This window comes from Hylaeus volcanicus, chromosome 4, assembly GCF_026283585.1.
Source record: "Hylaeus volcanicus isolate JK05 chromosome 4, UHH_iyHylVolc1.0_haploid, whole genome shotgun sequence".
Lineage (NCBI taxonomy): Eukaryota > Metazoa > Arthropoda > Insecta > Hymenoptera > Colletidae > Hylaeus > Hylaeus volcanicus.
In genome coordinates, this window is record NC_071979.1 from 30,017,050 (window position 1) to 30,042,261 (window position 25,212).

The following is a 25,212-nucleotide window of genomic DNA, read 5'->3' on the forward strand; positions in this document are numbered from 1 at the left end:
CAGTGGCGCGAAAATAGTTTTCACCGTTTCTGTAAGATAGCGTCACCAATATCTTTTTTTTTTATTTCTCATTAAATGCATAATTACTACGCTTCTTTGTTTTATAACACTACAATATATTAGTTAATATGCCAAATTTATAATTTATATGAATAATTATTTAATGCAACAATAAATATCGACCCTTTAGTTAGTTTCGCCATCTATCAGAGAAAGTGGGAACTATTTTCCCTATAAACTTGAGCGTTTTCTCACCGATGGCGTCACTGATATTAAAATCTGCTCACTGAGCGGCTTAGTGAGCACTGGCCTTTCCTTATACGGTCAAAATTAACAAACACGTGTATGCAATTATATGTTTGTAATTAGTGTTGATTGGGATGATATGTAATTGAGGGATTAAAAGAAATGATAGAGCGTATTGTTTAACTTTGCAATAAGTTCTTATTTTATCTACGTTTAGGTATTAAGTTAGTGAAAATATGTGATATGAAGTGGATATCACTGTTTGTTTATAGTGTATTATTGAGAAGAACGTAAAAATATTATCACTGAAAGTAAAAATATAACATAAATAAGTACATATACGATTGTGTTCTAAAGTGAATGTATAATTGAGATAATTGTTTAAAAATTAAAAATTGTTTTAGCATGTTTAATTTGACGAAATATTGTGCCTCGATAATTGGAAGAAACAATACAGCAAGATTTTTACCAATTCGGCAAAGTTTACATACATGTATTCTCAAACCTGGAATTACAAATAAAGCATTTCTGTTAATGAAAAGAGGTTCCATTTATTTACATAAGGTATCATGCAAATAATTTATAAATTTAAATTAACGTATGGTAAAATGTATAAGTTAAAATAAGTTTGAACTATTTAACATTGGTTTTAGGATTTGTTTAAACAAGGAAATATAGCTTTAAGTTTCGCAACAAAGTCAAGTAAAAAATCAGATAAAATTGTAGGAAAATGGATGTTAACTTGCGGCAGCATGGTATTTATAGCTGTAGTTTTAGGTATAACTGTTTACTTTTTATTCTATTACTCTATTTGTACTATTGTAAAAATGGTTGTAGATAAAACTTATGGAAAATAATTATCTTTATCTTTACCTCTTTTTAAGCTATTATATACAATAAATATTTAAGTTCTTATAAAATAGCATATGAATAAAATGTATTCAAAGAATGCTCAATAAATTATTTCTCCTTTCCTATGTACTTAGGAGGTGTGACAAGGCTTACAGAATCTGGCTTATCCATGGTTACTTGGAAACTACTTGGTGAAAAACTACCTACCTCTGATAGACAATGGCATGCAGAATTCGAACGATACAAACAGTTTCCTGAATACAAAATGTATGGGTTAACAACACAGCGATTACAAATATTATAAAATTATTATTTGTTCATAAATTTCTATTGTAGAACCAATCGAAACATGACACTGGAAGAATTTAAACGCATCTGGTGGATGGAATATTTACACAGAATGTGGGGACGTTTGATAGGTGCTGTATTCATAGTTCCAGCAGCCTACTTTTGGGCAAAAGGTATGCTGAAGCCAGGAATGAAAACTAGAGTATCCATTCTGGGATTGTTAATTGGTTTACAAGGACTTATGGGTTGGTACATGGTTAAATCTGGTTTGGAAAATCGCTTCACGGAGCCATCAGACGTTCCTCGTGTCTCGCAATATCGCTTAGCGGCGCATTTGGGAATGGCATTCATTATATATACAGGATTTCTGTATAATGCTTTGGATCATTTAATTCCCGCTCAATCATTAAGCCTGAATACTTCAAGTATTGAAATTAATGTTGTAAAACAGAAGTTAAAAAGATTTAGAATGTTAGTTCATTCAACAAAAGGAATAGTCTTTCTTACTGCTATGTCTGGAGCTTTCGTAGCAGGAATGGATGCGGGTCTTATTTATAATACATTTCCAAAAATGGCAGATAAATGGTTACCGGATGACCTACTTGCGATATCACCAACGTGGAAAAATTTTACTGAAAATCCAACTGCTGTACAATTTGATCATAGACTTTTGGTATGTTCTTAAAATAAAATTAGAACTGAATGATGCATCACCAATATTATAATTTACCTTTTTTTTTTATAGGGCATTGTCACTTTATCGTTGATAACTTGTATTGGGATAGCATCTCGTAATCATAGACTTCCTGGCAATGCAAAAAAAGCAATAGCAGCCGTCCTTTGTGCCGGCTATTTACAAGTATTATTAGGAATTTCAACATTATTGCACCATGTACCTCTGGCATTAGCTGCAACTCATCAGTCTGGTAGTCTTCTTGTTTTAAGTACAATGATTTGGCTGTGTCATGAACTAAAGTATTTAAAATACATTGTTAAATGAAGTTACAAATAAATGTAATAAACATGTTTCATTCATTACAAAAATATATAATGTGTTGTATAAAACTATGTTATTTGGTACAAATTAGGAACTGATAGGTGAATATTATAACACTTCCACAACATTATGCTTTATTTGACAATGCATTAAGTTATAATAATCAATATTCATAGAAATTAATTTACACGTGTGTACTTTAAAGTAATATAGCTACAACCAGAATATCAAAGTTTAAGTAATTTCACATTGTTTTGTAAGTATATTTAATTTCATATTTATAAAGAACAAATAAATACCTATCCTAAAATAATAGTAAACAAATCATGTAATGTGTGTAGCATTTTCACTCTTTTTATAATTCATTAGGATTACATTTTATGAACTTGACTGGATTATATATCCAATCTGAGAATTGAAATAAACTGACTGCTAACATCATTTGGTTTTTTTGTGCTTAGGCATATATCAAATATTAAATGATGTTAGTATCGGCATCTAATTTCAAAAATCAGCTTTGGTAAGTAATATTAAACAGTTCAATAGTAATATTCAATTAGTTTAAAAAATGTGTAAACCCTGCTTAATTGATAATTGCTACCTAATTACAATAATATTTTTGTTAACATTCTAAAAGGTTTTTTTTTATAATATCATATCTCCTAATAACCTCTGATTAGCAACACAGTGAATTCCGCTTTATTTTATTGGCAGTTGTTCTACCTAATCTCCAATCAGTCATTCTTTGATTTCTTTTTTTCTAAAACGCCTTGTATGCATTGGTCCAACATAGCAACATTAATATTAAGCAGCAGCAATATTTATTAGGCGTTTTGAATTGCACTTCCGTTATTGTAATGCTCTTTATTTACACTTATTTTCATTTTCTTGTATGGCAATTGTGCCTAATCACATTTTTATTCAACATTACATGGATATGAGTATTAAAGGAAAATGTTTTTTATCATTCATACAAATAGAAATTACACCACTTAAAAAAAGAAACACAACATTTATATAGAAAGGTTCGTATAGATTCGTATAAGGGATTTATAATTTACTTGGTACTATGCACAAAATATGTAATGTTTCTGTACTGTCTGAATATCAATCAAAAAGAACTTAATGCAGTCTCTTTTCTATATTGCAAATAACCCAAATCCTATATCGCAAAACTAATATCAGTCTGATAGAATTTGTTATTCCATTGAGAATCTTATGTCTTACAAGGGAAAGGTTAGTAATAACTGTCGTCGACTTCAATAAAATCAGTATTGGCTGATAAGTCTATTCCTACGAAAATCGAATGTATTAAAGTATCACAAGGTCTAGACCTATCGTTCTATATCAATTTTATGAAAATCGATGACTGACATTACTGAACCATTCGGTAACGAATGTCTTTTCCATAAATGCGAAATTACTATTTCGATATTTATGAACTTAAAGAACACGTAAAATAATACTTTAAACAGCTTTACTGTTTTACTAAAGAAATCACATGCTTGATCAAACCAAAAGTATCTTTTAATTGCATACCATTGATGCATCATTACAGATTATTGTACAAAAAAGTTTGTTCCTTTGTATAAAGTTACAGCTCTTGAACACAACGATCTAGCAGAGAGATAGAAGAATGGTATATGTATGTGGAACTCTTAAATTTTTAGACTGACAAGTGCTATTTTATTTGCACCATTATTTATAATATATACATATATATGTATATATATATATATATAAAGAAATGCATCGTAATTAATTTAAATTTCGTTTTTTATATGAACAGGGTTTTATACACTTTTATGTTCATATTTTTAACGACTGCTTCCAGTCATTTTGCACGTGATTACCCGATTTATAAATAAGTTATTTATAAGATTAAATATTTTTGTTTTGTCACTCGAATTGAGAATAGTGGAACTGATATATGTATCTGTATACATATATACTCTATATATTATGTATTATACATACACCCACACGCAATACTATATATTATAATTTTATGATCAATGCATATAAGAAACAAACCTTTATCACCGCCGTGTTAGTACAGTCAATAAATTCACACGCACAATATGCCATTTTTGTATAGTTATACTTTAGACAATTTTTTTCGTGCAACATGTGGAGCAGAAGTAAGAATTAAGTGCCATTTAAAATTGAACTAGTAGTACTGTTTTTATTGTGTCAACACTTTTATCATAAGCACAAATAACACAGACGTGAAGACGATTGTGCAGATAAAATTGTGTAAAAATTATACATTCTGCACCACATGCAATTCAATATTAGTCTTATGTTTTCTTCTCTGTGCATTATTCGGCTGTGAAGACCTTATTTGATATCCTATTAGTACTTACAGGAAGGAATCGTAGCTTTTAGGCCATCGATAGGCCTAAAAAGAACATATACTCTAATCAAATAATGCAAACTTACGACCTATAAACACTCGCTGTTTGTTTACAAAAATTTAAAGAACCAAGTCAAAAACAAAGTATCAAAAGAATTTTATCTCCTATATATTATGCAAAAGTGACATAAAATATTAGTAACCGCCCCTATTAATTTGATCTGAATAAAAATCATAAATATTTACCTTGCATTTTAAAAACTTTCAAAGTGGAATCTAAAAAAATGAGAAAAAATGCGTCATAACAAGCAGCATATATCTTGTTCCTTTCTCGCTATTGTCCATTGATGTTTTTTTATATTCAATATTTATGTAATTCTCTTATTTATTATTACAATCTTCTTTAAGTGTACGACTTATTTCTTACATTATATAATTATGCAACATGGTTCAATAAGCAGCATAGAATAATTTTCTATATGTATACTTGGTTTTCCGAGTGTTACAGCACCAGCACCTTCGTTGGTAGTAACAAATAAGTTTGACAATATCAGGATTAGAGTATAACCTTTTTCAAAATATGAATTAAATGTTATTTCCAAACCAATTTTCTTCTTTTTTTCTCTTTATATATGTTAAATTTTAAACCAATCATAAATTTGAATCAAAATTCCCTAATAGCGTATTCTCATACGAGGTTATCACTCTGAAGTATTTTTCTTTTGATCTAGTATAAATTAACGAAAATTAAATAATCACAACCTACAATTTAAACGCAATAGTATTCAGTTCTTATAACATTTACGTATATTACGAAAAATACGTTGTAAGTGCAGTTTATTGTAAAAAATTACTTCAAGAATTGCTGCTCTATCCTTAACAATGACATGATATAAAATTAAAAAAAAATGTATTCTTACTTGAACATGTGTAAGATAGTGCTTATTAGAAAGGTTGGTTCAGTATGACTCGTATCTTACGTATACATTAGTTCAGCTTGTTTTCATTGGACTGTCATCCACTTTTTCTGGATTCACAATTACTTGTATAACATAACCTGGTTGTATTTTTGCTTCTTCTATATGCATTTTATCACCTAATAATTTGCCACCAAAAAACCACCTTTGACGAGATGGCTCCAAACCCTCCTGACTCTATTAATACAGTTATAGAAAGAAAAAAGAATTAAATTACGAAGCTTTGTTACTATATATTCTATTAATATAAAGAATCCCATACAAACCTGCAATTTCTTTTTAGCAGTAGCAATAGTGTCTTTGCTGTAAACAGGTAATTTAACTTCACCTAATGTAGTTGATAATCTGAGTTTTAATGTCTGTTCGACACCACTATCAACAGGTTCTGTAAATAATTGATATAATTTCTGTTACTATCTTAAAAATTAAAATTTTCTCTAACAATCTTTATTATATTACCTGAACAATCAGCGGGAGAATCTCTTCCACTGTCTTCTTTTACAATATTAATAGGATACGATAAGCAGTAAATAGGGACTTGATATCTGGTTCCTAACTCGTCATAACATTCTGTTAAAAAGCCATTAGGCACAGATACATTAGCCCCATCTAATATAGCTTGTGCTAGTTGATAATCTTGAGCTTCTGCTGCAGTTGCACCAGCTCTTAATGCATCCCATATCTCTTTACGGCCATCAAATGCAGGTGCTGTATCCCAAAATTCATCCCTTTTACTTCTGAGTTGACCCTCTGTCAAAGGTACATCTGACTTCCACCTAATGACTTCGTGACATAGCGGATGATTTTTTCTAGAATTTCCTGTATAAATAAAACATATCTTTACAGTAACAAAAGTGCATCAAAAATTGACAAAATTTGGAATAGTCGTGTCAAAACACAAATTTATTTTGTCCTATTACAGTGTACTATTTTTAATTTTAAGTTTCAGCAAAATGATAAACAATCCTGAAATGCGAATATTTACTGAGAAGAAATCGAAGCAATAAATGAATTACATGAAGAATATTACGTTCGATATTGCTAATGAATAATCATCGTAAATGCGGAGACGATTAATTACTTGACCTACCATGTAAGAAATAATGTGTAAATATCGAGTCATAACACGTAGTAAATGCTAGGTACGAAGGTAAGGGAAAAGCTGAAGTGTCTTCAAGGTTAGCCTGCTGTTGATCGCATTTCTACGCATTTAAACTTGATCAAATTTTTACCTGAATTTACCCTCGTCGAATTTCCTGTAGTGTCGTCGACAGAGGCGTTTCTTGCCCTCGTTATACCTATGCAGCCTCCCATCCTAGGCGGCTGGAGTGACCAAACATTTCACTGAAATTTAACAACACCTCGCATGCCATTTTCGTCCATCTTATCCACTAAATTACGAATCGGTACCATAAGAGGCGCTCTAATCGAATCTTCAGTGACTTAACCTGAAACATTCACGCGCACGTAAATGGATAAAACAAACTATATACACACACAAACAGTTCGGTAATAAATATTTCACTGATACATGTTACATGTGACGCAACAATTACATTCAGACACTCTGCTTGAATTGTATCTAATAATTCACAGTGAAATCAATAATAGTAAAAGTTCGATAAAGGTATATTTTATTGTCACGCTGAGGTTAAGTAACCCAGCAAGAAGGCATGATTTGCGATGGCTTCTCTTGCAAGTACAGTTTCTAAAGAAAGATTTCTTACTGCTTTCAAAGAGAACGAAACACTGAATGCGACATGCCAAGAGATCGCCACAGGTGTGTATTAATTACCATAATTGTAATGTCTATGCATGCAGATGATTGGCCTTGATGCTTAAAAAGAATAAAAACTGACCATACACTGAGATAAAGCTTGTTTGTAATGTATCAGAACTGATTACAATTTATTTGAATTAAAGTAGAAAATTGAAACATTTTTATTTATTTAGAAATACAATCTGGACATATGAAGCTTTCAACAGTTGTAGAAGAACTTGGACCTTTTGTAACTGACAAAGATGCCAGAACACGGGAGAAGGGCATTGATGCATTGTCTTCTATTTTGTCACAATTGCCTAAAGATTATTTGAACGAGGCTGAATTGCACTTTATAATAACATTTTATTGTGATAGACTCAAGGATCACCATAGCATCATACCAGCAGTATTAAGAGGAATTTTGGCAATTGTAAGTGTTCTGCTACATTTTGTGGTTACAATTCTTGTTCTTGTTAAATAAGTTGCGATTTCTAAGGATTCTCTGCATATTTGTGCAAATAATAATTACATAATGCTATACTGTTGTTTTAGGTTCAGATGAAATACTTGCCTCAAGATTCGCCCGAACGTTTGTTTAGAGTTTTCTTTGAAAATGTGCAATGCCAATCACAATTATTGCCTGATCGTTGTAATATATATTTAATATTTACAACGTTGTTACAAAATAGAGTAGAGGACTTGAAAGTCATGGGGCCAGACTTTGTCTACGGAGTTATTAGTTCTATCGATGGAGAACGGGATCCTAGAAATCTTATGCTGTTATTTAGCATACTTCCACATTTTATGAAAGAATTTTCATTAGGCCACTTAACCGAAGAAATGTTTGAAGTCATTGCATGTTACTTTCCAGTTGACTTCAATCCTGTAATTACATCAATCAATCAAGATTTTAACTGTTTGCCATTTTATGAATATAAATTGTAATTTGACTTGACATTTTTCAGTCTGGATCAGAAGGAGTAGGAATAACGCGTGATGATTTGGCAGAAAAACTAGCGCCTTGTCTTTATGCTATACCACAATTTGCTGAGTTTTGTATACCTCTTGTACTTGATAAATTGGTCTCCAATCTTAAAGTTGCCAAATTCGATTCTTTGAAACTTTTGTCCAATAGTGTACAAACATTTGGCATAAAAGGCCTTCAACCACATTTAACTGAGATATGGTCTGTTTTGAGAAAAGAAATTATGTCTGGCGGAGACATAGAATTGAAAAATGCAAGTTTGAAAGCAATCATGTCTATAATTGATGTTATATCAAATGATTCCAAGCTCTGTGAAAATTTTATTGATAACATAATCACCGATACAAAGTCTTCCTTGTACGATTTACAACTTAGTTTATTCAGGCCAGCTGTGAAATTGCTAGAATGCGTAGCAACAGTTAACAAAGCATCATGTGTACAGGTGTTGAAAATAATAATACCACTATGTCTTGGCCAATATTCCACCAAAACTTCAGTAATTGATAAAGTTATTTTAATAGAAACATTAAACAATTTTATTAAAATTAGTTGCGATCATGAATTTAATATCAAGAGTAAATATATATTTTATACATTTCAAGATATTCATTCGTGGAAAATATCTAAAATATAAAACAATATTTGGTATAGGTGTTCCAGAACTATCATGGACAGATGTACCACAATTATATTTAAATGACCTCTCGATACAGCATACAGAATTACAATCAAGATTGTTAGTTGGGTTAACAATACAAAAAATGTATTTGAATGAAGTACATCGAAAATCACTTTACGATAAAATTTGTAATCTTATTGAAATGGGCTGTAATGAAATAAGGACAATTTGCCATACATCTATTTTAACTTTTGCCACCTTATATCCGCGTGACATATCAGCTTTGGTACAAGAAAGATTTCAATTAGATACTGGTAAATTGATAGAGTTAGATTTCGTAATATATTTGAACGTGTCTGACTTTAAAATATATATGTATGATATTTTGAATGTTTCAGATAAAGGAAAGGTAGAAGTACAAGTTCGTAAACTGGAAGTACTAGCAGCTGTTGCTAAAACATATGAATTAGGTATTGAAGTTCTTCCACGTGTTGTATCACAGACAAATGCCGTAAATTTTGAAATAAGCTTTACCGCTTTAACGTGTCTTCACAGGCTAGTTGCTACAAAAAGCATTGACTATGATGTTCAACATTATCTGCATAATGAATGTAATATTATTGAGAAATTGGTTGCATTTAATATTGATCCTACGGATCAGAGATTACATCTAATTTTATGTATTTGCCGTTTAATTGTAAGAAATCTAACAGTTGAGGAACAGCAAAAGATTATCAACAAATACGCTCCAGTATTAAGTGAAAAGATTTCGGAAACTAATGCTGCGTTAATAATGAATATCTTCATTCCCTTACGACCAAATGTTGATCTAACAATAAATTTGAGTTTGTTAGAAAATTTGTATAATTTAGCACTAAACAACAGTTATTCGAATATAAGATGTATAACGAGTAAATTCATTGCTGTTATACTAAACAAAATGAATGACGATAATGAATGCTTTCAACATGTTTTGTTATATTTTAAAGAAAAAATAAATAATAATCTGGAGTCAAACATTAGCATCGAAGTAAAGAAAGCATCAGCTTCTTTGCAAATTTGGTTAACAAAGGCCATAATTACGAAAGGTTCGGGAAATGTTGAAAACTTTCTGAACGAGGTATGTAATAATTTACTGCCAAATTTTTTTAACACAATATGCGTCTAATAATTAACATTTCTTAAATATATTGTCTTTATAGCTTTCAAATATTTTCAAACACGATCAAGTAGGACAACATATCGCGCAGGAATATAAACTACTAACGAATAAACATGAGGATGTTTTAGTGGAAGAAAATTTTTGTAATATCAAAATCTTTTATAAACAAAGAGTATTTGAACACTTAATAAAAAAAAATTACGAATTTGAGAATTTATCCAGGCAAAACTATTTGACTGCATTAGTACATCTATTAGAGGAAGTACCTATGGACCTTCTATTTATGCACTTAACAAAGGTACTTATTAAATATTAATTTAACTATTACAGTTTGTTTTAACGATAAATACTTTTCCAGTTGGTTCCTCTTTTGATAGAAACTTTGACACTCGATAACGAACAATTAGTTTTTTCAACGTTAATAACATTGCAAGTTTTATTAGAGGCTAAACACCCTATTTTCTGTGATAAAGCACAATGTTTTATCCCAAGATTTTTTCAGTTGTCCAGCTATAGAACAATGGTAATATTTTACAAAATTTCTTAGTACTATTTACCGCATTCTTTTACGCTTTTTATACCGTAACATTTTTCAGAGAGTCCGAATTGCAGCTTTAGAATGTTTAACAAATTATTGCAATTATCCGACGGTTTTAATTAATACATACAAGCAAGATGTATTAGAAAAATTAGCAGTTTCAATTGACGATCGAAAACGTTTGGTCCGAAAAGCTGCAACAAAAGCAAGAACACAATGGTTCTTAGTTGGCGCACCAGGAGGAATCGCAGAACAATGATCTGTTTATTTTAAACGAAATTAAATTAGTTACAAATAAAATATTATATAATTTATAAATACAGACATTTATTTTTATTTTTTAACGTTTATACAAAACGCGAACTATACGTGCCCGTTTATAAATATAAAAAACCATGATCTTCTTTGCTAAACTAGATTTGCATGTAGCAGTATAGAAAGTAAGATTCATTATATTGTATCCATGCTATATTGTACATAATGTACATAATTGAATAAAGAATTGATTTCTGTAATAGGATTGAAACCTGAAATGCTTTTAGTATACCAGAAGCATGGGTGATGGTAAGACTGTATTAGTTTACAGATTGTGCAAAAACTGTGCCATAGTTAAAAAATTACAAATTTGTACAAGAGAATTTATTTGTAGGTGTGGTAAAAAATGGTGCGTATAAATACGAAGATGGCACAAAATATATCGGAGACTGGAATGGGAAAGGATTAAAACATGGTGCTGGTTCTTTGCTTCTTCCTGACGGAACACGTTATGACGGCAGTTTTCAAAATGGATTGTATTCTGGTTTAGGAGTCATAGTGTTTCCAGATGGAGCAAAGTAAATGTTATTATCAGATAGGTCTTTTCGGTTATATAATTATCAAATTTTTAATGTTGTTCATGAATCAGATACGAAGGTGAATTTATGCAAGGGTGGTTTCATGGCCATGGTGTATTTTGGAGATCTGATGGTATGAAATTTGAAGGAGAATTTCGTGGTGGCCGTGTATGGGGTTTAGGTATGTAAAGTATTAGCATATATATAGTCTTACACAGCACTTGTAAACTGTTTATAATTTTATATCAAGGATTGGTCACTTATTCCGATGGATCTCATGGATTTCCTAGAAATGAGGGTTTCTTTCAAGATTGTAAACTTGTACGTCGTAGGCATTGTCCAGAGATAGTACAAAAGGCACAGAAGATTTCAATGATGGCACGTGCCCAATGCAGTTAAATATTAGACATAAAATAAGTGATGCAAAAATCAGTAGTATCGGATCTTAATAAAATTGTGTAACATTTCATGTTGTTATTTTATTTACCAACTCTATAAACAGCATTACTCTTTCTCAAGGGCTAAACTTATTAATCGGTATTCAAAATGAAATAAGTAATAAATATTGAATTAATATGTCTTATTACAATTTCATACAGTTTGCATAATTTTAAATATCATTTCGATTCTATATCCGACTATTGAGTCCGCCGAATAATTATTAAGATTTATTCATTTGGTGTCGTAATAGGGAATGTTAAAATCTTGATTTGACATTAGGTTTTAATTACGTAAAATAAGAATAATACAGCTATGATTTTGTTTATATTCTAAATCTGTCGAACACACGTGATCGAGAGATTGCAAAATAGTAAGTATATAAACTGTATATATAGACGACAGCGAACAGAGTCTATCTTATTCTGAACTTTGTAATCCACGTTTCTGAAAGGAATTATTTCTCAGTTCTGTGTTCGAAAATATTTAAGTTTATCGACGACATCACGTGGTCGTTTTTACACAGCCGTTTGACATTTTCAGTAAAAACTTAGTAGGACGGATCGATGACGTCAGCAGTTTGATGTTACACGTGGGTACAGGAAAAAATTAAAAAACCGACGGTTTCATGGCTTCGCGACCGCTGTACAACGTAGTCACAAAAATTTAAAAGGCAAATAAGGGTTAAAAGAGGAAGGAGTATCGCGTCGGTTGATCTTCACATGTTCGCAAGATAGTACTGAACGATACTGTTGTACTGTGTACTGTACTGAGTGGTACTGAGTGGTACTGAGCAGTACTGAGCTGTTTGCTATTACGGGGACGAGACGTCTCTATATCTACATAGACTAGTTTAGTGATTGTGATGAAAGTTTTAACAATTTCCCTAAATTCGACTAAAGAATTTAACGAAAGGAAAATCCATATTTGAAATCGCGAGTAGCTAGCTATATATATATATATATATATTGTTTACGCGTAAATGCTGAACCGTCGATGAAATGAAATTATGATTCGACAAATTATGACCAGTTAGTCTTCTTAGTGTTAATTTTGATAACTGTTCCACAACGAGTTCCTAGAACAATATCATAACTCGTAAGAATCTAATATTTCCTTTGAAATGACGTTACCAGGTAAGAGTATATCACTTCTTGTTTCTTTTACACTTCACGCTTTATATACCATATATGATACGGTTATTACGCTTTCATTCGGTTCCATTCGATTCGTTTCTCCATCGTTGGCTGGCGTGCACAAAGTAGTAGTTGTATTTTGTCCTCTCGCGTGTCTGTGGTTAGCCAATAGTAGCCACGTACATATCTAATATACTGTCGATATCGTTTCTTTTTTTTTCCTTTTTTGCTGACTGAAATTCTGATAAAAAAAAAACTTGTCAATCGCGTGATATCTCACGATAGTTCCGAGTGATTACGTTTACGCGTATCTGCTGACGCTCATACGACTCGTTTAAGATCGTCACAAGTATCGATGGCGTTACTTTGCAAGTAATTATCAACGATTTTAAAGCCCAACAATTTTGTAAAATTCTTTAACGTTTATTGTAAATATCTATGTAACGACGTTAACGTTACATGCATCGTTTCACCGTTTTCAACACAGTCGCGATTTTAATTAGAAATTTTCAAATACAATTTTTCGTTGATCGGCCCAGTCAGTAATTAAATTGTAAAGTAATAATTTACTTTTTATTACCATGAACGCCGTGTCATGCACTTACTTAAGTTTAAGCTAAAACGTTTCTAAAACATTTTAGTTTAATCATAAACCGTTGAGCGAAGTATGTTTTTAATGCCGAAAATGTCGCATAAATTATTATATTAATCTAACAATCAGAGAAAAACTTATATATAAATAACTGTTTATTTAATTATAATGAACTAATTCATGTACTTCCTTTATCATTTACTTACAATACAAATGTACTAAATGTTTACTTAGCTTTCTGTAAAGTATCACTATACTTTTTATAATGACCTAAATAACATATAATATAGTCCTGATGTCTAATTAAAAAGTAACCTTTGCTATCTGCTACTATTCTGTATACCATTACATGTTTAGAAAAGGAATACTATACAAAATAAATTGTATCTTGAACTTCCAGATACAATGCAATACTTTATGGAAGTTATTTATTTATCTTTCGTAATTTAAATTTAATGTACAATACATTAGCATAGCATTGATCTTATTGATCAAATTACACACAGAATACATTTCATATGCAAATGTGATATTGTCATTTTATTTTACATATATATTTTTTATATCAGTAGTCTAATAATTAGTAATTTAAAACATTGATATATCAATGAGTATTTAATCATGGCGTGAATATAATTGTTATTTTCTTTAATTTTTAGACAAAGAAATTTACATTGCATTGGAGAGAATTATAAATAACTCAAAGTTTAACAATGAGTCCTCAGAGTTATAAAAATCATATTATTACAAAAGTTATGGCATCCAATGGTTACAATGGTGCTGAAGAATCAGCCAAGGAATCCAAAAATCATTCATCACCTTGTGAGCCATTAAATTGTGTGTGCTTAGAGTAGCCACTTTTATTTCTTTATGATAATCATTTCCTAAACGTGATTATTGCTTTAATTATAGCTTTGTTAAAATCATTTAAAAAGGAAACACTTATTTTACTTTTTTTTTCATATTTCTTTACACTTATTTATATTGTAAGTGTATGTAGTGCAAATGCGTATTTGTTTCCAATTAATTTTGCTGCTTGTTATTGTTCGCCAGAAAGTTGTGTTTTTCATGTATGCTAAGTTATTTACATTAAACACCTGCAACGAATGCATTTTATTTGATAAGTCCCCTAAGTGATTCAAACATTTAAATATTATTTTACTGTATTATTACTAATTGATGTAATCATATTATGTTTTCTATTTTTTCATTTAGCAATGCCATGGTTTGGTATGGATATAGGAGGTACATTATCCAAATTAGTATATTTTGAACCGAAAGACATTACAAGAGATGAAGCAGATGCAGAGATAGAAATATTAAAAAATATTCGGCGATATTTAGTTAAAAATTCAGCTTACGGGAAAACAGGTCACAGAGATACGCATTTACAGGTATGTTTTTCTATTGATTTAACCTTTTAAATATTTACAAAGAAAGCTACACCATGCATATAATATTATTTATATTGAAGATGGATAATGTCTGTATCAGAGGTAGACGTGGTACATTACATTTTATTAGATTTCCCACAAGTGAAATGGGAAATTTTTTAGCCTTAGCCAGATCTAAGGGAATGGCTAATCTTGTAACAACAGTTTGTGCTACCGGTGGTGGAGCATATAAATTTGAAAAAAATTTTAAACAAGTGAGTACAAATATAAATATATTCATCTTATTGTTATTAAATTCGACATAAATATTCTTTTAACAGGAAGTAAACATGAATTTAGCAAAATTTGATGAATTAGATAGTTTAATACGTGGTATACTTTATATAGAGACAACTAATCCACATGAATGTTATTATTGGTCTCATCCTACGGATGATAGTAAATGTCAGAAGGTTCCTTATGACTTTTCTGAACCTTATCCTTTTTTGGTATGTACAATCTTCATACATTCAGTCATATGCCAAAGAATGAACATTTCATTTTACAACTATTTTTTACAGCTTGTAAATATAGGATCAGGAGTAAGCATACTAGCTGTTTATGGGCCAGACAACTATAAAAGAATATCTGGAACCAGGTATGTTATTTTTGCAATAACAATGATACATAAATCATATAAAGAAGCTTAATATTGATGAATTTATTTTAAATTTAGCCTAGGTGGTGGTACATTTTTAGGATTATGTTGCTTACTAACTGGGTGCAATACATTCGAAGAAGCAATAGAATTAGCAACAGGAGGTGATAATACTAGAGTTGACAAATTGGTTAAGGACATTTATGGTGGCGGTTATGGACCTTTTGGTCTTCCTGGAGATCTTGTTGCAAGCAGGTCTGATAAAACTTAATAATTATAGAAACAAACATACTGGACTTTATGTTTCATTTTTATGATTTACTTTTTATTTAAGTGATTTACTTGCATGTTTTCAATATATATGCAGTTTTGGACAAATGAATTCCAAAGATCGTCGAAATGCAGTTCGTAAAGAAGACCTTGCACGTGCAACACTTGTCACTATTACAAATAATATTGGTTCTATTGCACGTATGTGTGCCGTCAATGAAAAAATTGAAAGGGTAAAGGAAATATTACTCATGAGTAATTTTACACACACAGTATTTAACAACAACAACAACAATAAAAACGATGATGATGTGTGCTGGTACTTTTAGGTAGTGTTTGTAGGAAACTTCCTTAGAGTGAATCCTATATCAATGAAACTTTTGGCCTATGCTATGGATTATTGGTCTAAAGGAACAATGAAAGCTTTGTTCTTAGAACATGAGGTGAAGTACATTTGAAATACACCTTTAACTAATTCTGAAAACATAAAATGATCTTAGTCTTCATTTTTCTTTCAATTACAGGGTTACTTTGGTGCAGTAGGATGTTTGCTACAATTCAATGGCGAAACATGCTAAAATCATAGAAAATTGCATAATATTTAGCATTCCATTTGATACTGCAACTCAAATGAATCTTTTTCATGAGGATGGTTATGCAATTATTTAACATAATTATTTATTTTTGTTATGCAATATTTAATTTCTCAGGAATTATCATGTGTATATGTTATGTATGAAGTTATAATGTTGCGTGAAATTGATCTATGGCACCAACCTGTGGTAAGGTTATGTCTTTAAATGTAACCGTATTTATTACAATTTTGAATAAGCACACTATAATAAGTTATTATTTCGAAATACGTTACATGATTATTGCATAAAGACCTAATGTGGGCACAAACCTTGTGCGAGTTTAACGAAAGAAACTACAACGGACCAAAACCCAAACGCATACAACTTACCCGAATATTCTTCACACGGGTAACAAGGGTCTACCTCATATTATGCTTTTTAAACATTTTAATAGATATATATTCAGAATCGTTTTAATCGTTCGGAACTGCTATTAACACAAAAGTCAGTAATAAATATTAAGTACGTATTAAATTATTATTATTCATTTTGCTATGAATATTTTTTTTTTACTTTAATTAGTAGAAGTTATGAAATATAACAATTGATTAATGTTATGTTACAATAATTATTAAAAATTATACAAATTACATGTAACGGTCGGTGGCCACATTTAAGTGTTATTTACATGCATTTTTTTAGCTGTTTGAAAAATGTGAGGAGTACTGTATCAGATAGTTATTATTATTGAATTTTAACAAATGTATAGCGTGCCACAAGAACACGTAAGAAATCAGATGATCATTGTTAGACATTTTTTTTATAGATTAATTTACAAGGTGACGAACAATAGAACGTAAAATATCACGAGGATATTTGTTTTGTAGCACTATAAAAGATGTTTTTGCTATACGTATTTTACTACATGTTTGACGTTATAGTTAACATGTGTATGAATTTAAAGATAAAAGGATAAGAAATTTGTTTATATATTTATTTTTATGGGGTAGGAACAAATGTAATTTTCTTATATTAATAAATGATTCCATATTTGGCATGAGATGTTATACGGCTTAAACTATTATTACAAAATTGAAAATGCGGTTTAAATTATATTATTAGATTTTCATATATTTATTAGGCTTTTATTACATTTTTGGTACGCGTAACTTATAATAAAATGATACAATTCTAAAAAATACATTAATACGTATATTATATTGCGTGTTCTATATATCCCTTCCTCCCCTTCCGTAAATCATGAGTTTTGGTCACTTAGCAACTGTTCTATCAAAATAGTGTAAGTGAGTGTAACAGTACTTTGGAGTCAAGTAGTGATGTGCTACTCTTTATCATATCTGTCAGAAAAATTAAATATTTTATAATTACAATTACTCTAATCACTGTTTTTACAACTTAATTCGTTAAATAGTTATTTGTATCTCTTGAAGTTGTGACTAATATCACTTTCCTTTATCCTACTTGTTTGTAAAAATGGTAAGTTATAAAGTTTCGATCACAAATGTAATTACTAATGAACGAAATCCTAATTACATTATTAATATAAATTGTATTAATTTTTCTTTTATCAAAATTTTGTAGGCACCGAAAAAAATAAAGGCACCTGATACAGTAGATGGAGTTGATACAACCAAAATGAGTAGAGAACAGTTAGAAATTTATTCGCACAAGATACTTGAAGAATTGGAACGTGAAAGAGAAGAGAGAAATTTTTTCCAACTTGAAAGAGACAAGCTCAGAACTTTTTGGGAAATCACAAAACATCAACTAGACGAAGCACGTACAATTGTCAGGTGTTATTGCAATGTGTATTTTAATCAGAATATTTAATCGTGCGTTCAACTAATTTATTATCTGTTATTCATGAAGAAATAAAGAACGTGAAAAAGAGGAACTAGCAGAAAAACATGAAGCAGAACTCAAATTATACAAGCAGAAAGTTAAACACTTAATGTATGAACATCAGACTAATCTATCAGAAACTAAAGCTGATCACATAGTTGCACTTAAACTGGCACAAGATGATCATATGGCTCAAGCGAACGAATTGTATAAAGATAAAAAGGATCTAAAAAATATACAGAAGGAACAAGAGCTAGCCCATATTAATGAAATACGTGCATTAAAATTGGTATGAAAGAAATGTAAAAAATTTTTTAATGTTAAACAAATTTTTGCAAATTAAACTTTATTATCTAGCAAAATGCCGAGGAAATAGATAAAATGACAAAACAGTTTGAAACTGAAGCTGCGGAAATGGAACAAAAATATGAACAAAAGTTAACAACCCAGTACGAATCTCTTATGCTAAAACATCGTATGGAAATTACTGAAGTGGAAGAGAGAAAAAATACACAAATTGCTAATTTAATAAAAAATCACGAGACAGCATTCTCGGAAATGAAAAATTACTATAACGATATTACTTTGAACAATCTATCCTTGATTAAGAGTATGAAGGTACAATCCATATAAAATACAAAATTTATTAGTGTTACAATGCTATTGTAATATGATGTCGTAGGAACAAATGGAAATAATGAGAGGTAACGAGGAGCGGATGAAAAAACAAGTACGGGAATTGACGATTGAGAATAAAAAATATTCTGTGGATTTGAAGTCTCACGAAGAGTCTGTAGCGCATCTTAGTCGTCAACTTGCAAGTTATGAAAAAGATAAACTATCTTTAACCGTTAGTATTTTTACTTGTCTAAGGCGATTGTATGATATTTTGAAAGCATCATTTTTTATCCTTTCAGAATACAAAAAAAAGATTAAATATTGTTCAGAAAGATTTCGAAAATTTGAAATGGGAAAACGAAGTATTGGAATTACGTTTTGAAAAAGTATACCAACAATAAGTATATGCTTTTCTTGTTTAAAAAAAAGTACATTTTTTATTTTACTCAAACTACGTCTTATTCGTTAGTGTCAATCTGAAAGAGATGAATTACACTCAAGATTTGTCTCAGCTATACTCGAACTTCAACAAAAGACAGGATTGAAGAATGTCCTCTTGGAAAAGAAACTCGAAAAATTATCAGATTTATTAGAACAACGTGAAGCACAAATCAGTGAGGTACTTGCTGCTGCTCAGTTGGATCCAATGGCTGTTGTCAATGCTAATAAAAAATTGGAGGTTTGCAACTTTTCAACAATTTGAATCCTTTCTGTTTCTACATTCGTGTAACTCACATTTTCTTATACAGAATATACTGAATAGAAAGAATAGTGCTATACAAGATCTCCAATATGAATTGGCGAAAGTTTGTAAAGCGCACGAGGATTTACTTAGAACATACGAAGCTAAGTTACAGGAATACGGGATTCCGATTAGTGAACTTGGTTTTCAGCCGCTACGTGTAAAGGCAGTAAGTTCAAAGTTAGGACTGGGACCAGCTGGTCTTGTTACTACAAATCGCTAGTATATATTATTTTAATAAATAAGTAAGAGTAGTATAGATGATTTTAGACTATATTTATTTTGTAAAACAGATAAATTTCAGCACATCTGTCTTATTTTTATACAAATTACATAAAATTATCACAGAGAATGTACAGAGTAGGTCATATCAGTGCCTGAAAGTTGTATACATTTATAATTATCCCTATTCAATTTATATCTCAACACTTTCATAAATTCTGAATTGTGATACAGTTTCATATCGCCTCTTTGATCGTACTTTTTCTTATAATTAACAACTAACAGGCATCAAATACAATGAAGATGCTTTATATATATATAGATGTTAACATATAGACATAAACACATTGACTAAACTAATTTATAAAATATTATAAATCGAATATATCAGGTCACGTGGTTAATAAACTTGAAACACTTATACACTGGGCTTATTGTAAAATACGTTTTCCTTCGATCTATTGATTTTTTCAGTTTCAGAAATATTTAATTGTTAAGTGAAGAAATAATCCATCCTTTTTTGCATACTTGTAAACATTATATAATACCTTGTATAGATATAACTTCATTGTATATGTGTGTGGATGTGTACATATGTACACTAGTTAATGTATATATTTTCTGCACACACACACACACACACATATTTATATATATATTTTTTGTATGTGAATGTATATTAAGAATTTTGGCACAATAAGAAATAGAATCACAGTTGAAATCATTGTACATCATAAGAGTCATAGATCATTAATACTTTTTCTTTCTACATCTGCAAATTTGTCTTTGCGTGAAAGACGTATTAGATGCATAATGCAAGTACATTTAACTATGCTCTTTTTCAGATTGTTACATTATATCACGAAAAATGTCTAAACTAGTCAAGTACTTATAATTTTGAAAACAATAATATGAACATCCAAAAATCACTGCTTAAATCTGACCACTGTGAAGGATAGTAATATTTTCCTTTGTAGATTTTTAAATTATTCTCAGCTGGTTGGTTCGTTATGTCAAAAGAATATTGGATCTATTCAATTTTTCAGGGCCGTGTGTGTTTGAATCACAGTAGTAAAAAAAATAAGCATCTGTTTTAATTTTAGACATTTGTGGTCCATTGTTCCGTTGTATCCCTCTTCTATGTTAGATCTTTACAAATTCTTTAAAATATGTAAATTTTCTTACTACTATTCAAGGTGCACTGATTTCTAAGATTTATCTAATAGTGCCATAATCAAGTGAAAAACTATGCAGATTGTTTGTTCTTAAGCAATTTATCAGCATTGTACTTGTATCATTTTGATAAAAATTTAGTGAAATATAATAATACACTTTCATTTATTTTTTTTTTTAAATTGTTGAAACAATATATCGGAATGATGTAATTCATTATTTATCAATTAAAAACGGTGAATATTATATCTAAAAAAAAATATTATTTTTTTGTAAAAATAATAAACAATAAACGGATATTCGTGCCCAATAAAATAATGTTATGTGAAAAAATTTCATCATTGAGCATTTTCAATTTTGAAATAAACATCATAGAATGTTACCTTCACGTTCTAAAATCGAACGAAATTATCGTTTGAATCCGTATAAAAAGTATTTTTTAATAAAGTGTTTGTACACGCGTTATTTTTAATTTGAGATCCATAAAAAGTGCTCTTTTGATTTTAATTCAACTCATTATCTTCCAGTTTGGCAAAACTTCGGCAATTAAGGTAGAAAAGTATGTCGTTACATTGTACACTACAGTCTCACCAGCGGCTAAAATTGCGCCAAATGAACCGTATGTACCATAATCTATAATACTGTGATTACATGCTGATAAAACTGCAAGGTCTTTGCCAGGACCTTTTGCGTCGATATCGGACACAAATTTGATTCTATGTCGTTTACTATGCAAATTATACTTGCACCACACTATATTATCGCTAGTTACTACAAATACTACATTATTATACTTGCCAATAAAGTAATCCATTGCCGCAAAGTAGTAGCTGACAGGGGCAGGTCTAATTTTCAATTTCTGCCATAGATAATCTATGTAATCTGTTCTTCGTACATGAATGCTTACAAACGTTGGTTCGAGCAAGTTAAATTCTTCCGCTACTTCTTTCAGTACCCTTTCCGCGTAAGTTCTTAAATTTGGCTTAAACGTAAATTCTCTTCGTATATCGTCCAACCACACCAAGATGAGAGACCAGTAAGCTGCGTATCTGACAATAAAAACGTTGAACGACTAACACGATAAATAGTTATCGTCAACTATAAAGTCGCTACCTTGGTATGATGATGTTTTGTTCTGTACTGTTCCATTGTCCAAGAGAATTGACAATCTGACTAACATCTAGACTGCATCGTCCGATGTAACTGAGCGGCGGAATACTGAGATTTTCGAAGTATTCCTCGAGGGTTTTCAGTATGCAACGTGGCATGAATGGTTCTAAACCAGTTCTTCTAGCAGTTGCCCACACAGAGACATATTCCCATATTTGATTTCCAAGTCTGCCACCTTGTACTGCCGAAACTATTCCATATTTGGGACAAGGATTTCTCCACTCTGGTGGTATTCTGACATTCTTTAAGGTGGTACGACAAAGAGCTTGCTCGTACGTCGATATTTTAATGTGACGAGCTGGTGGGTTGGATGTGTACATAGGAAACAGGAAGACATGGATGCCAAAGACCACTATCAGAGCGAGAACTATTGCGCTTGCAAGTACATGCTGCTGAGCGTGACTCATTCTCCTTATTTGCTCTTGTACGATGCTGTCACTACGTACCGATCAATTCTTTTTCTATCTTCTGCGCTATTGCTCTCTGTTTTTTACTTTCTACTCTTCAACTTCCACTAGTCCAACATTTTGTATCTACTGGTGTGCCATGTCCTTTGCTTTCCGACGTACATCTTTATAACGATAATATATCATTTATATGGAAGAGCACATATATTCTAACTATAGACAATAATAGAATTAAGGGATACATAACTAGCAAGAATAGTAGGAAATGGTTGGAAAATGTTGAAAATTTGTACACATTTTGTATTATAATTTCAGAATATTTTAAATTGTTTTACATTTTGCATACAAAATATCAAAATTTGTTAGTCTACTAGGGAAACAATGAATACTTCTATCGAGTAGTACATGCCTATTTTAGACAAATAGCGAAAAAGGACATGGCCTAGTAAATAACTGTTTTAAAGCTACTAATTCAGCAAGGATTTATTATACAAAGCACCGTATATGTAAATTAAAATTGCATTTGTTTATTTCGAATCTAATAAAATTATATTACACGTTGCATAGGAAATTATGTTACAGAATGGTTAACAGGTGATGAGCTTCAGGTGTTACATGAACTTTGTCATACATATATACAAGAATATCATTGACTGTTTGTATAGCTACGAATAGCACTGTAAGAATATTCGAAATGCTAAATAGTAAAATAGAAATTAATATTTTAATTACTTACATTTAAATGATAAAAAAAATTGTTTAAAATATAATTATTAAAAGAGAGTTCATTTTGGAGCGGTCTCATGAGATCAAGAGAGATCAAATTACGTTGATGTTCGAATAAAATTTGTTTAACTGTAAACGACGGTTTTTTAGATCACTCACCGGTTCCAACAAAATATTCGCATTGGATTCGAAGAGAACTACCAGTACCACTCGTGAGACTCTCGTCGATTCGTCCGCTGTTTCCGTCACTCATGTTTTCCCGGTGAAATCGATGTGTGTCTCGTGCATTGACGCTTGTTGCGTATCCACGAGATGCCTTCTATCCCTTGATCAATGTTCTTTCGCATACACGAACAATCACGATATATCATTTAGTTTTCGTATCGTAACACTTTTCTAAAAATCATTTCCAAAACTGTTTGAACAGGACGTCAAACAATGAACGACACTTTGTTCTGGTCCAACTGCCATCCTTGGAACGGGGAATGTTGTCCCGACGGATGACGTCATGGGGAACCGTCACCCCTGGTCGATATGATATATAGATTCGTAATTTCAGTTGGCGCCGGACGGACTTGGTCGGACTAGATATACCATCTATTCTAAAGACGCTTTAATAACTGACGAGTAGTGGCAAAACCAACGATTTTTTTACGAAATCGGTGTTTCAAACAACGAGTTTCTTGTTATATCTGTAAGCTGTTTATTTCCATTTAGGACCTCGGTAATTATCTGGATCGCTCAGCGCCTCTATGGGGAAAATGTCCAAGTTTGTCCTTGAATACTATTACTATTTTTAAAGGTAGATGACGCCATTTTCACTATGGTTTACCGACGTTATGGTAATGTACCGACAGGTGCCGGTAAACACAAGGTAAATGGCGCCATCTAATGGTGACAAAAAAAATTATTCGAGGACGAGCTTGGGCGTTTTCCCGGTGGTGCGCTGATCGGAGGTCGGAATTTTAGTTCGACCTTCTCATTGCGAGATGGCGATACCATCGCATACCCCGTAAAATGAGGGCGCCAATATATTGGTCGAATGTCAGGATAAAATTACGAATTGTATTATAAATCGTGGATTAAATTGATGAGCGATGTTTAATTCAGATTTCACTGCAATCATTTTCTTATCTACCCTTGTTAAAGAATGAACGAGGAAGGATTAACGCGATAAGGCGTCGAAGATGCTGAAACCAGCTCTGGTTGACGCAAACTGTAGTCAACGTTGAAAGTTTACGTTGCCGGTGTTTGCGTTGAAATTGCATTTCGGCTCGCTGGGAATCAAGCTAAATGAAATTTGATTGCGTAGGCGGAAGTCAAGGGACGAGGAGCGCGTGGACGGAAACGTGCTTCGCGCTCTGCATACGAGACAGCAACATCGTCATTTATTCGCGTAGAAATCGACAAACTTATCGAGTTTTCTTCGAGTCTTTGTTGCTGAAAACAAAAAAAAAAAAAAAACAAACGAAACATCTGGATCTTTGAAAAACGAAGCGAACAAATTCTTCGCAAGTAACTAAAAAATATACAGCTTTTCCAAACAGCGTTCCTTCTCCTCCTTTAAAACGGCTACTCGAATATAACGTTGTCATATAGACGTCACGACCACGCAAGAAAATATATGAACAAGC

At 31.2% G+C, this 25,212-nt stretch overlaps 7 protein-coding genes across 23 annotated transcripts; 5 read left to right on the plus strand and 2 right to left on the minus strand.

The window, feature by feature from the left end:
* The first annotated feature begins 291 nt into the window (after nucleotides 1-291).
* LOC128875634 (cytochrome c oxidase assembly protein COX15 homolog) lies at nucleotides 292-4,132 on the plus strand. Of its 4 annotated transcripts, XM_054121379.1 has the most exons (7): nucleotides 292-578; nucleotides 651-810; nucleotides 900-1,023; nucleotides 1,233-1,365; nucleotides 1,435-1,559; nucleotides 1,965-2,059; nucleotides 2,132-4,132. In XM_054121379.1, the coding sequence occupies exons 2-7, from the start codon at nucleotides 652-654 to the stop codon at nucleotides 2,384-2,386; spliced, it is 891 nt and encodes a 296-aa protein (XP_053977354.1). In that variant the 5' UTR covers nucleotides 292-578; nucleotide 651; the 3' UTR covers nucleotides 2,387-4,132. The 4 variants fall into 4 exon arrangements, with proteins under 4 accessions (XP_053977354.1, XP_053977351.1, XP_053977352.1 ...); XM_054121376.1 differs by having other exon boundaries at nucleotides 293-578; nucleotides 1,435-2,059; XM_054121377.1 differs by having other exon boundaries at nucleotides 293-557; nucleotides 1,435-2,059.
* Nucleotides 2,501-7,393, minus strand: LOC128875640 (ubiquitin domain-containing protein 1). 3 transcript variants are annotated; one of them, XR_008456857.1, is made up of 6 exons: nucleotides 7,273-7,393; nucleotides 6,949-7,164; nucleotides 6,176-6,535; nucleotides 5,983-6,101; nucleotides 5,660-5,893; nucleotides 2,501-5,015 (listed from the first exon to the last, which is right to left on the minus strand). XR_008456857.1 is itself a non-coding variant. In XM_054121396.1 (5 exons), the coding sequence occupies exons 2-5, from the start codon at nucleotides 7,028-7,030 to the stop codon at nucleotides 5,732-5,734; spliced, it is 723 nt and encodes a 240-aa protein (XP_053977371.1). In that variant the 5' UTR covers nucleotides 7,031-7,164; nucleotides 7,273-7,392; the 3' UTR covers nucleotides 2,501-5,731. The 3 variants fall into 3 exon arrangements, 1 of the variants encoding a protein (XP_053977371.1); XR_008456856.1 differs by having other exon boundaries at nucleotides 2,501-5,501; XM_054121396.1 differs by having other exon boundaries at nucleotides 2,501-5,893; nucleotides 7,273-7,392.
* Nucleotides 7,171-11,137, plus strand: LOC128875622 (MMS19 nucleotide excision repair protein homolog). The gene is made up of 9 exons (XM_054121363.1): nucleotides 7,171-7,496; nucleotides 7,670-7,908; nucleotides 8,031-8,363; nucleotides 8,444-9,038; nucleotides 9,115-9,396; nucleotides 9,481-10,202; nucleotides 10,285-10,542; nucleotides 10,603-10,767; nucleotides 10,841-11,137. Exons 1-9 carry the CDS (start codon nucleotides 7,400-7,402, stop codon nucleotides 11,039-11,041), a joined length of 2,892 nt encoding a protein of 963 aa, XP_053977338.1. The 5' UTR covers nucleotides 7,171-7,399; the 3' UTR covers nucleotides 11,042-11,137.
* Nucleotides 11,138-11,283: 146 nt separating this feature from the next.
* On the plus strand, nucleotides 11,284-12,082 carry LOC128875643 (MORN repeat-containing protein 4 homolog). The gene is made up of 4 exons (XM_054121399.1): nucleotides 11,284-11,346; nucleotides 11,432-11,615; nucleotides 11,687-11,796; nucleotides 11,866-12,082. Exons 1-4 carry the CDS (start codon nucleotides 11,337-11,339, stop codon nucleotides 12,012-12,014), a joined length of 453 nt encoding a protein of 150 aa, XP_053977374.1. The 5' UTR covers nucleotides 11,284-11,336; the 3' UTR covers nucleotides 12,015-12,082.
* Nucleotides 12,083-12,229: 147 nt separating this feature from the next.
* Nucleotides 12,230-17,717, plus strand: LOC128875635 (pantothenate kinase 3). 6 transcript variants are annotated; one of them, XR_008456855.1, is made up of 11 exons: nucleotides 12,230-13,189; nucleotides 14,441-14,618; nucleotides 14,997-15,175; nucleotides 15,256-15,429; nucleotides 15,496-15,663; nucleotides 15,736-15,812; nucleotides 15,891-16,067; nucleotides 16,147-16,315; nucleotides 16,412-16,525; nucleotides 16,607-16,864; nucleotides 16,968-17,717. XR_008456855.1 is itself a non-coding variant. In XM_054121380.1 (10 exons), exons 2-10 carry the CDS (start codon nucleotides 14,495-14,497, stop codon nucleotides 16,658-16,660), a joined length of 1,236 nt encoding a protein of 411 aa, XP_053977355.1. In that variant the 5' UTR covers nucleotides 12,230-13,189; nucleotides 14,441-14,494; the 3' UTR covers nucleotides 16,661-17,717. The 6 variants fall into 6 exon arrangements, 5 of the variants coding, with proteins under 5 accessions (XP_053977355.1, XP_053977358.1, XP_053977357.1 ...); XM_054121380.1 differs by having other exon boundaries at nucleotides 16,607-17,717; XM_054121383.1 differs by having other exon boundaries at nucleotides 16,180-16,315; nucleotides 16,607-17,717.
* LOC128875639 (galactoside alpha-(1,2)-fucosyltransferase 1-like) lies at nucleotides 14,626-24,295 on the minus strand. Of its 7 annotated transcripts, none has more exons than XM_054121395.1 (4): nucleotides 23,738-24,293; nucleotides 22,389-23,016; nucleotides 22,074-22,324; nucleotides 14,626-14,878 (listed from the first exon to the last, which is right to left on the minus strand). In XM_054121395.1, exons 2-4 carry the CDS (start codon nucleotides 22,850-22,852, stop codon nucleotides 14,871-14,873), a joined length of 723 nt encoding a protein of 240 aa, XP_053977370.1. In that variant the 5' UTR covers nucleotides 22,853-23,016; nucleotides 23,738-24,293; the 3' UTR covers nucleotides 14,626-14,870. The 7 variants fall into 7 exon arrangements, with proteins under 7 accessions (XP_053977370.1, XP_053977367.1, XP_053977368.1 ...); XM_054121392.1 differs by lacking the exon at nucleotides 14,626-14,878 and adding an exon at nucleotides 17,383-18,015 and having other exon boundaries at nucleotides 23,738-24,295; XM_054121393.1 differs by lacking the exon at nucleotides 14,626-14,878 and adding an exon at nucleotides 20,142-21,524 and having other exon boundaries at nucleotides 23,738-24,294.
* LOC128875633 (dynein regulatory complex subunit 4) lies at nucleotides 18,023-20,525 on the plus strand. Its single transcript, XM_054121375.1, has 8 exons — nucleotides 18,023-18,154; nucleotides 18,260-18,471; nucleotides 18,548-18,809; nucleotides 18,878-19,138; nucleotides 19,203-19,370; nucleotides 19,438-19,524; nucleotides 19,608-19,817; nucleotides 19,888-20,525. Exons 1-8 carry the CDS (start codon nucleotides 18,152-18,154, stop codon nucleotides 20,101-20,103), a joined length of 1,419 nt encoding a protein of 472 aa, XP_053977350.1. The 5' UTR covers nucleotides 18,023-18,151; the 3' UTR covers nucleotides 20,104-20,525.
* Nucleotides 24,296-25,212: the final 917 nt, after the last annotated feature.

What these genes read in the sequence shown, in the direction of transcription:
- LOC128875634 (XM_054121376.1), top strand. Translation starts at nt 652, where the DNA reads ATGTTTAATTTGACGAAATATTGTGCCTCGATAATTGGAAGAAACAAT. An exon ending in GTTCCATTTATTTACATAAG is followed by an intron (nt 811 to 899) that starts GTATCATGCAAA and finishes CATTGGTTTTAG; the next exon opens with GATTTGTTTAAACAAGGAAA. An exon ending in ATTTATAGCTGTAGTTTTAG is followed by an intron (nt 1,024 to 1,232) that starts GTATAACTGTTT and finishes CTATGTACTTAG; the next exon opens with GAGGTGTGACAAGGCTTACA.
- LOC128875640 (XM_054121396.1), bottom strand. Translation starts at nt 7,030, where the DNA reads ATGGGAGGCTGCATAGGTATAACGAGGGCAAGAAACGCCTCTGTCGAC. An exon ending in TTCGACGAGGGTAAATTCAG is followed by an intron (nt 6,536 to 6,948) that starts GTAAAAATTTGA and finishes TTATTTATACAG; the next exon opens with GAAATTCTAGAAAAAATCAT. An exon ending in CTGCTAAAAAGAAATTGCAG is followed by an intron (nt 5,894 to 5,982) that starts GTTTGTATGGGA and finishes CTGTATTAATAG; the next exon opens with AGTCAGGAGGGTTTGGAGCC.
- LOC128875622 (XM_054121363.1), top strand. Translation starts at nt 7,400, where the DNA reads ATGGCTTCTCTTGCAAGTACAGTTTCTAAAGAAAGATTTCTTACTGCT. An exon ending in ATGCCAAGAGATCGCCACAG is followed by an intron (nt 7,497 to 7,669) that starts GTGTGTATTAAT and finishes TTATTTATTTAG; the next exon opens with AAATACAATCTGGACATATG. An exon ending in TTGAAAACTTTCTGAACGAG is followed by an intron (nt 10,203 to 10,284) that starts GTATGTAATAAT and finishes TTGTCTTTATAG; the next exon opens with CTTTCAAATATTTTCAAACA.
- LOC128875643 (XM_054121399.1), top strand. An exon ending in GTGTTTCCAGATGGAGCAAA is followed by an intron (nt 11,616 to 11,686) that starts GTAAATGTTATT and finishes TTCATGAATCAG; the next exon opens with ATACGAAGGTGAATTTATGC. An exon ending in TGGCCGTGTATGGGGTTTAG is followed by an intron (nt 11,797 to 11,865) that starts GTATGTAAAGTA and finishes TTTTATATCAAG; the next exon opens with GATTGGTCACTTATTCCGAT.
- LOC128875635 (XM_054121380.1), top strand. Translation starts at nt 14,495, where the DNA reads ATGAGTCCTCAGAGTTATAAAAATCATATTATTACAAAAGTTATGGCA. An exon ending in ACCTTGTGAGCCATTAAATT is followed by an intron (nt 14,619 to 14,996) that starts GTGTGTGCTTAG and finishes TTTTTCATTTAG; the next exon opens with CAATGCCATGGTTTGGTATG. An exon ending in GGAGATCTTGTTGCAAGCAG is followed by an intron (nt 16,068 to 16,146) that starts GTCTGATAAAAC and finishes TTTTTATTTAAG; the next exon opens with TGATTTACTTGCATGTTTTC.
- LOC128875633 (XM_054121375.1), top strand. An exon ending in AAGATAAACTATCTTTAACC is followed by an intron (nt 19,371 to 19,437) that starts GTTAGTATTTTT and finishes TTATCCTTTCAG; the next exon opens with AATACAAAAAAAAGATTAAA. An exon ending in ATGCTAATAAAAAATTGGAG is followed by an intron (nt 19,818 to 19,887) that starts GTTTGCAACTTT and finishes TTTCTTATACAG; the next exon opens with AATATACTGAATAGAAAGAA.
- LOC128875639 (XM_054121389.1), bottom strand. Translation starts at nt 22,852, where the DNA reads ATGAGTCACGCTCAGCAGCATGTACTTGCAAGCGCAATAGTTCTCGCT. An exon ending in CAAAACATCATCATACCAAG is followed by an intron (nt 22,325 to 22,388) that starts GTAGCGACTTTA and finishes TTTTATTGTCAG; the next exon opens with ATACGCAGCTTACTGGTCTC.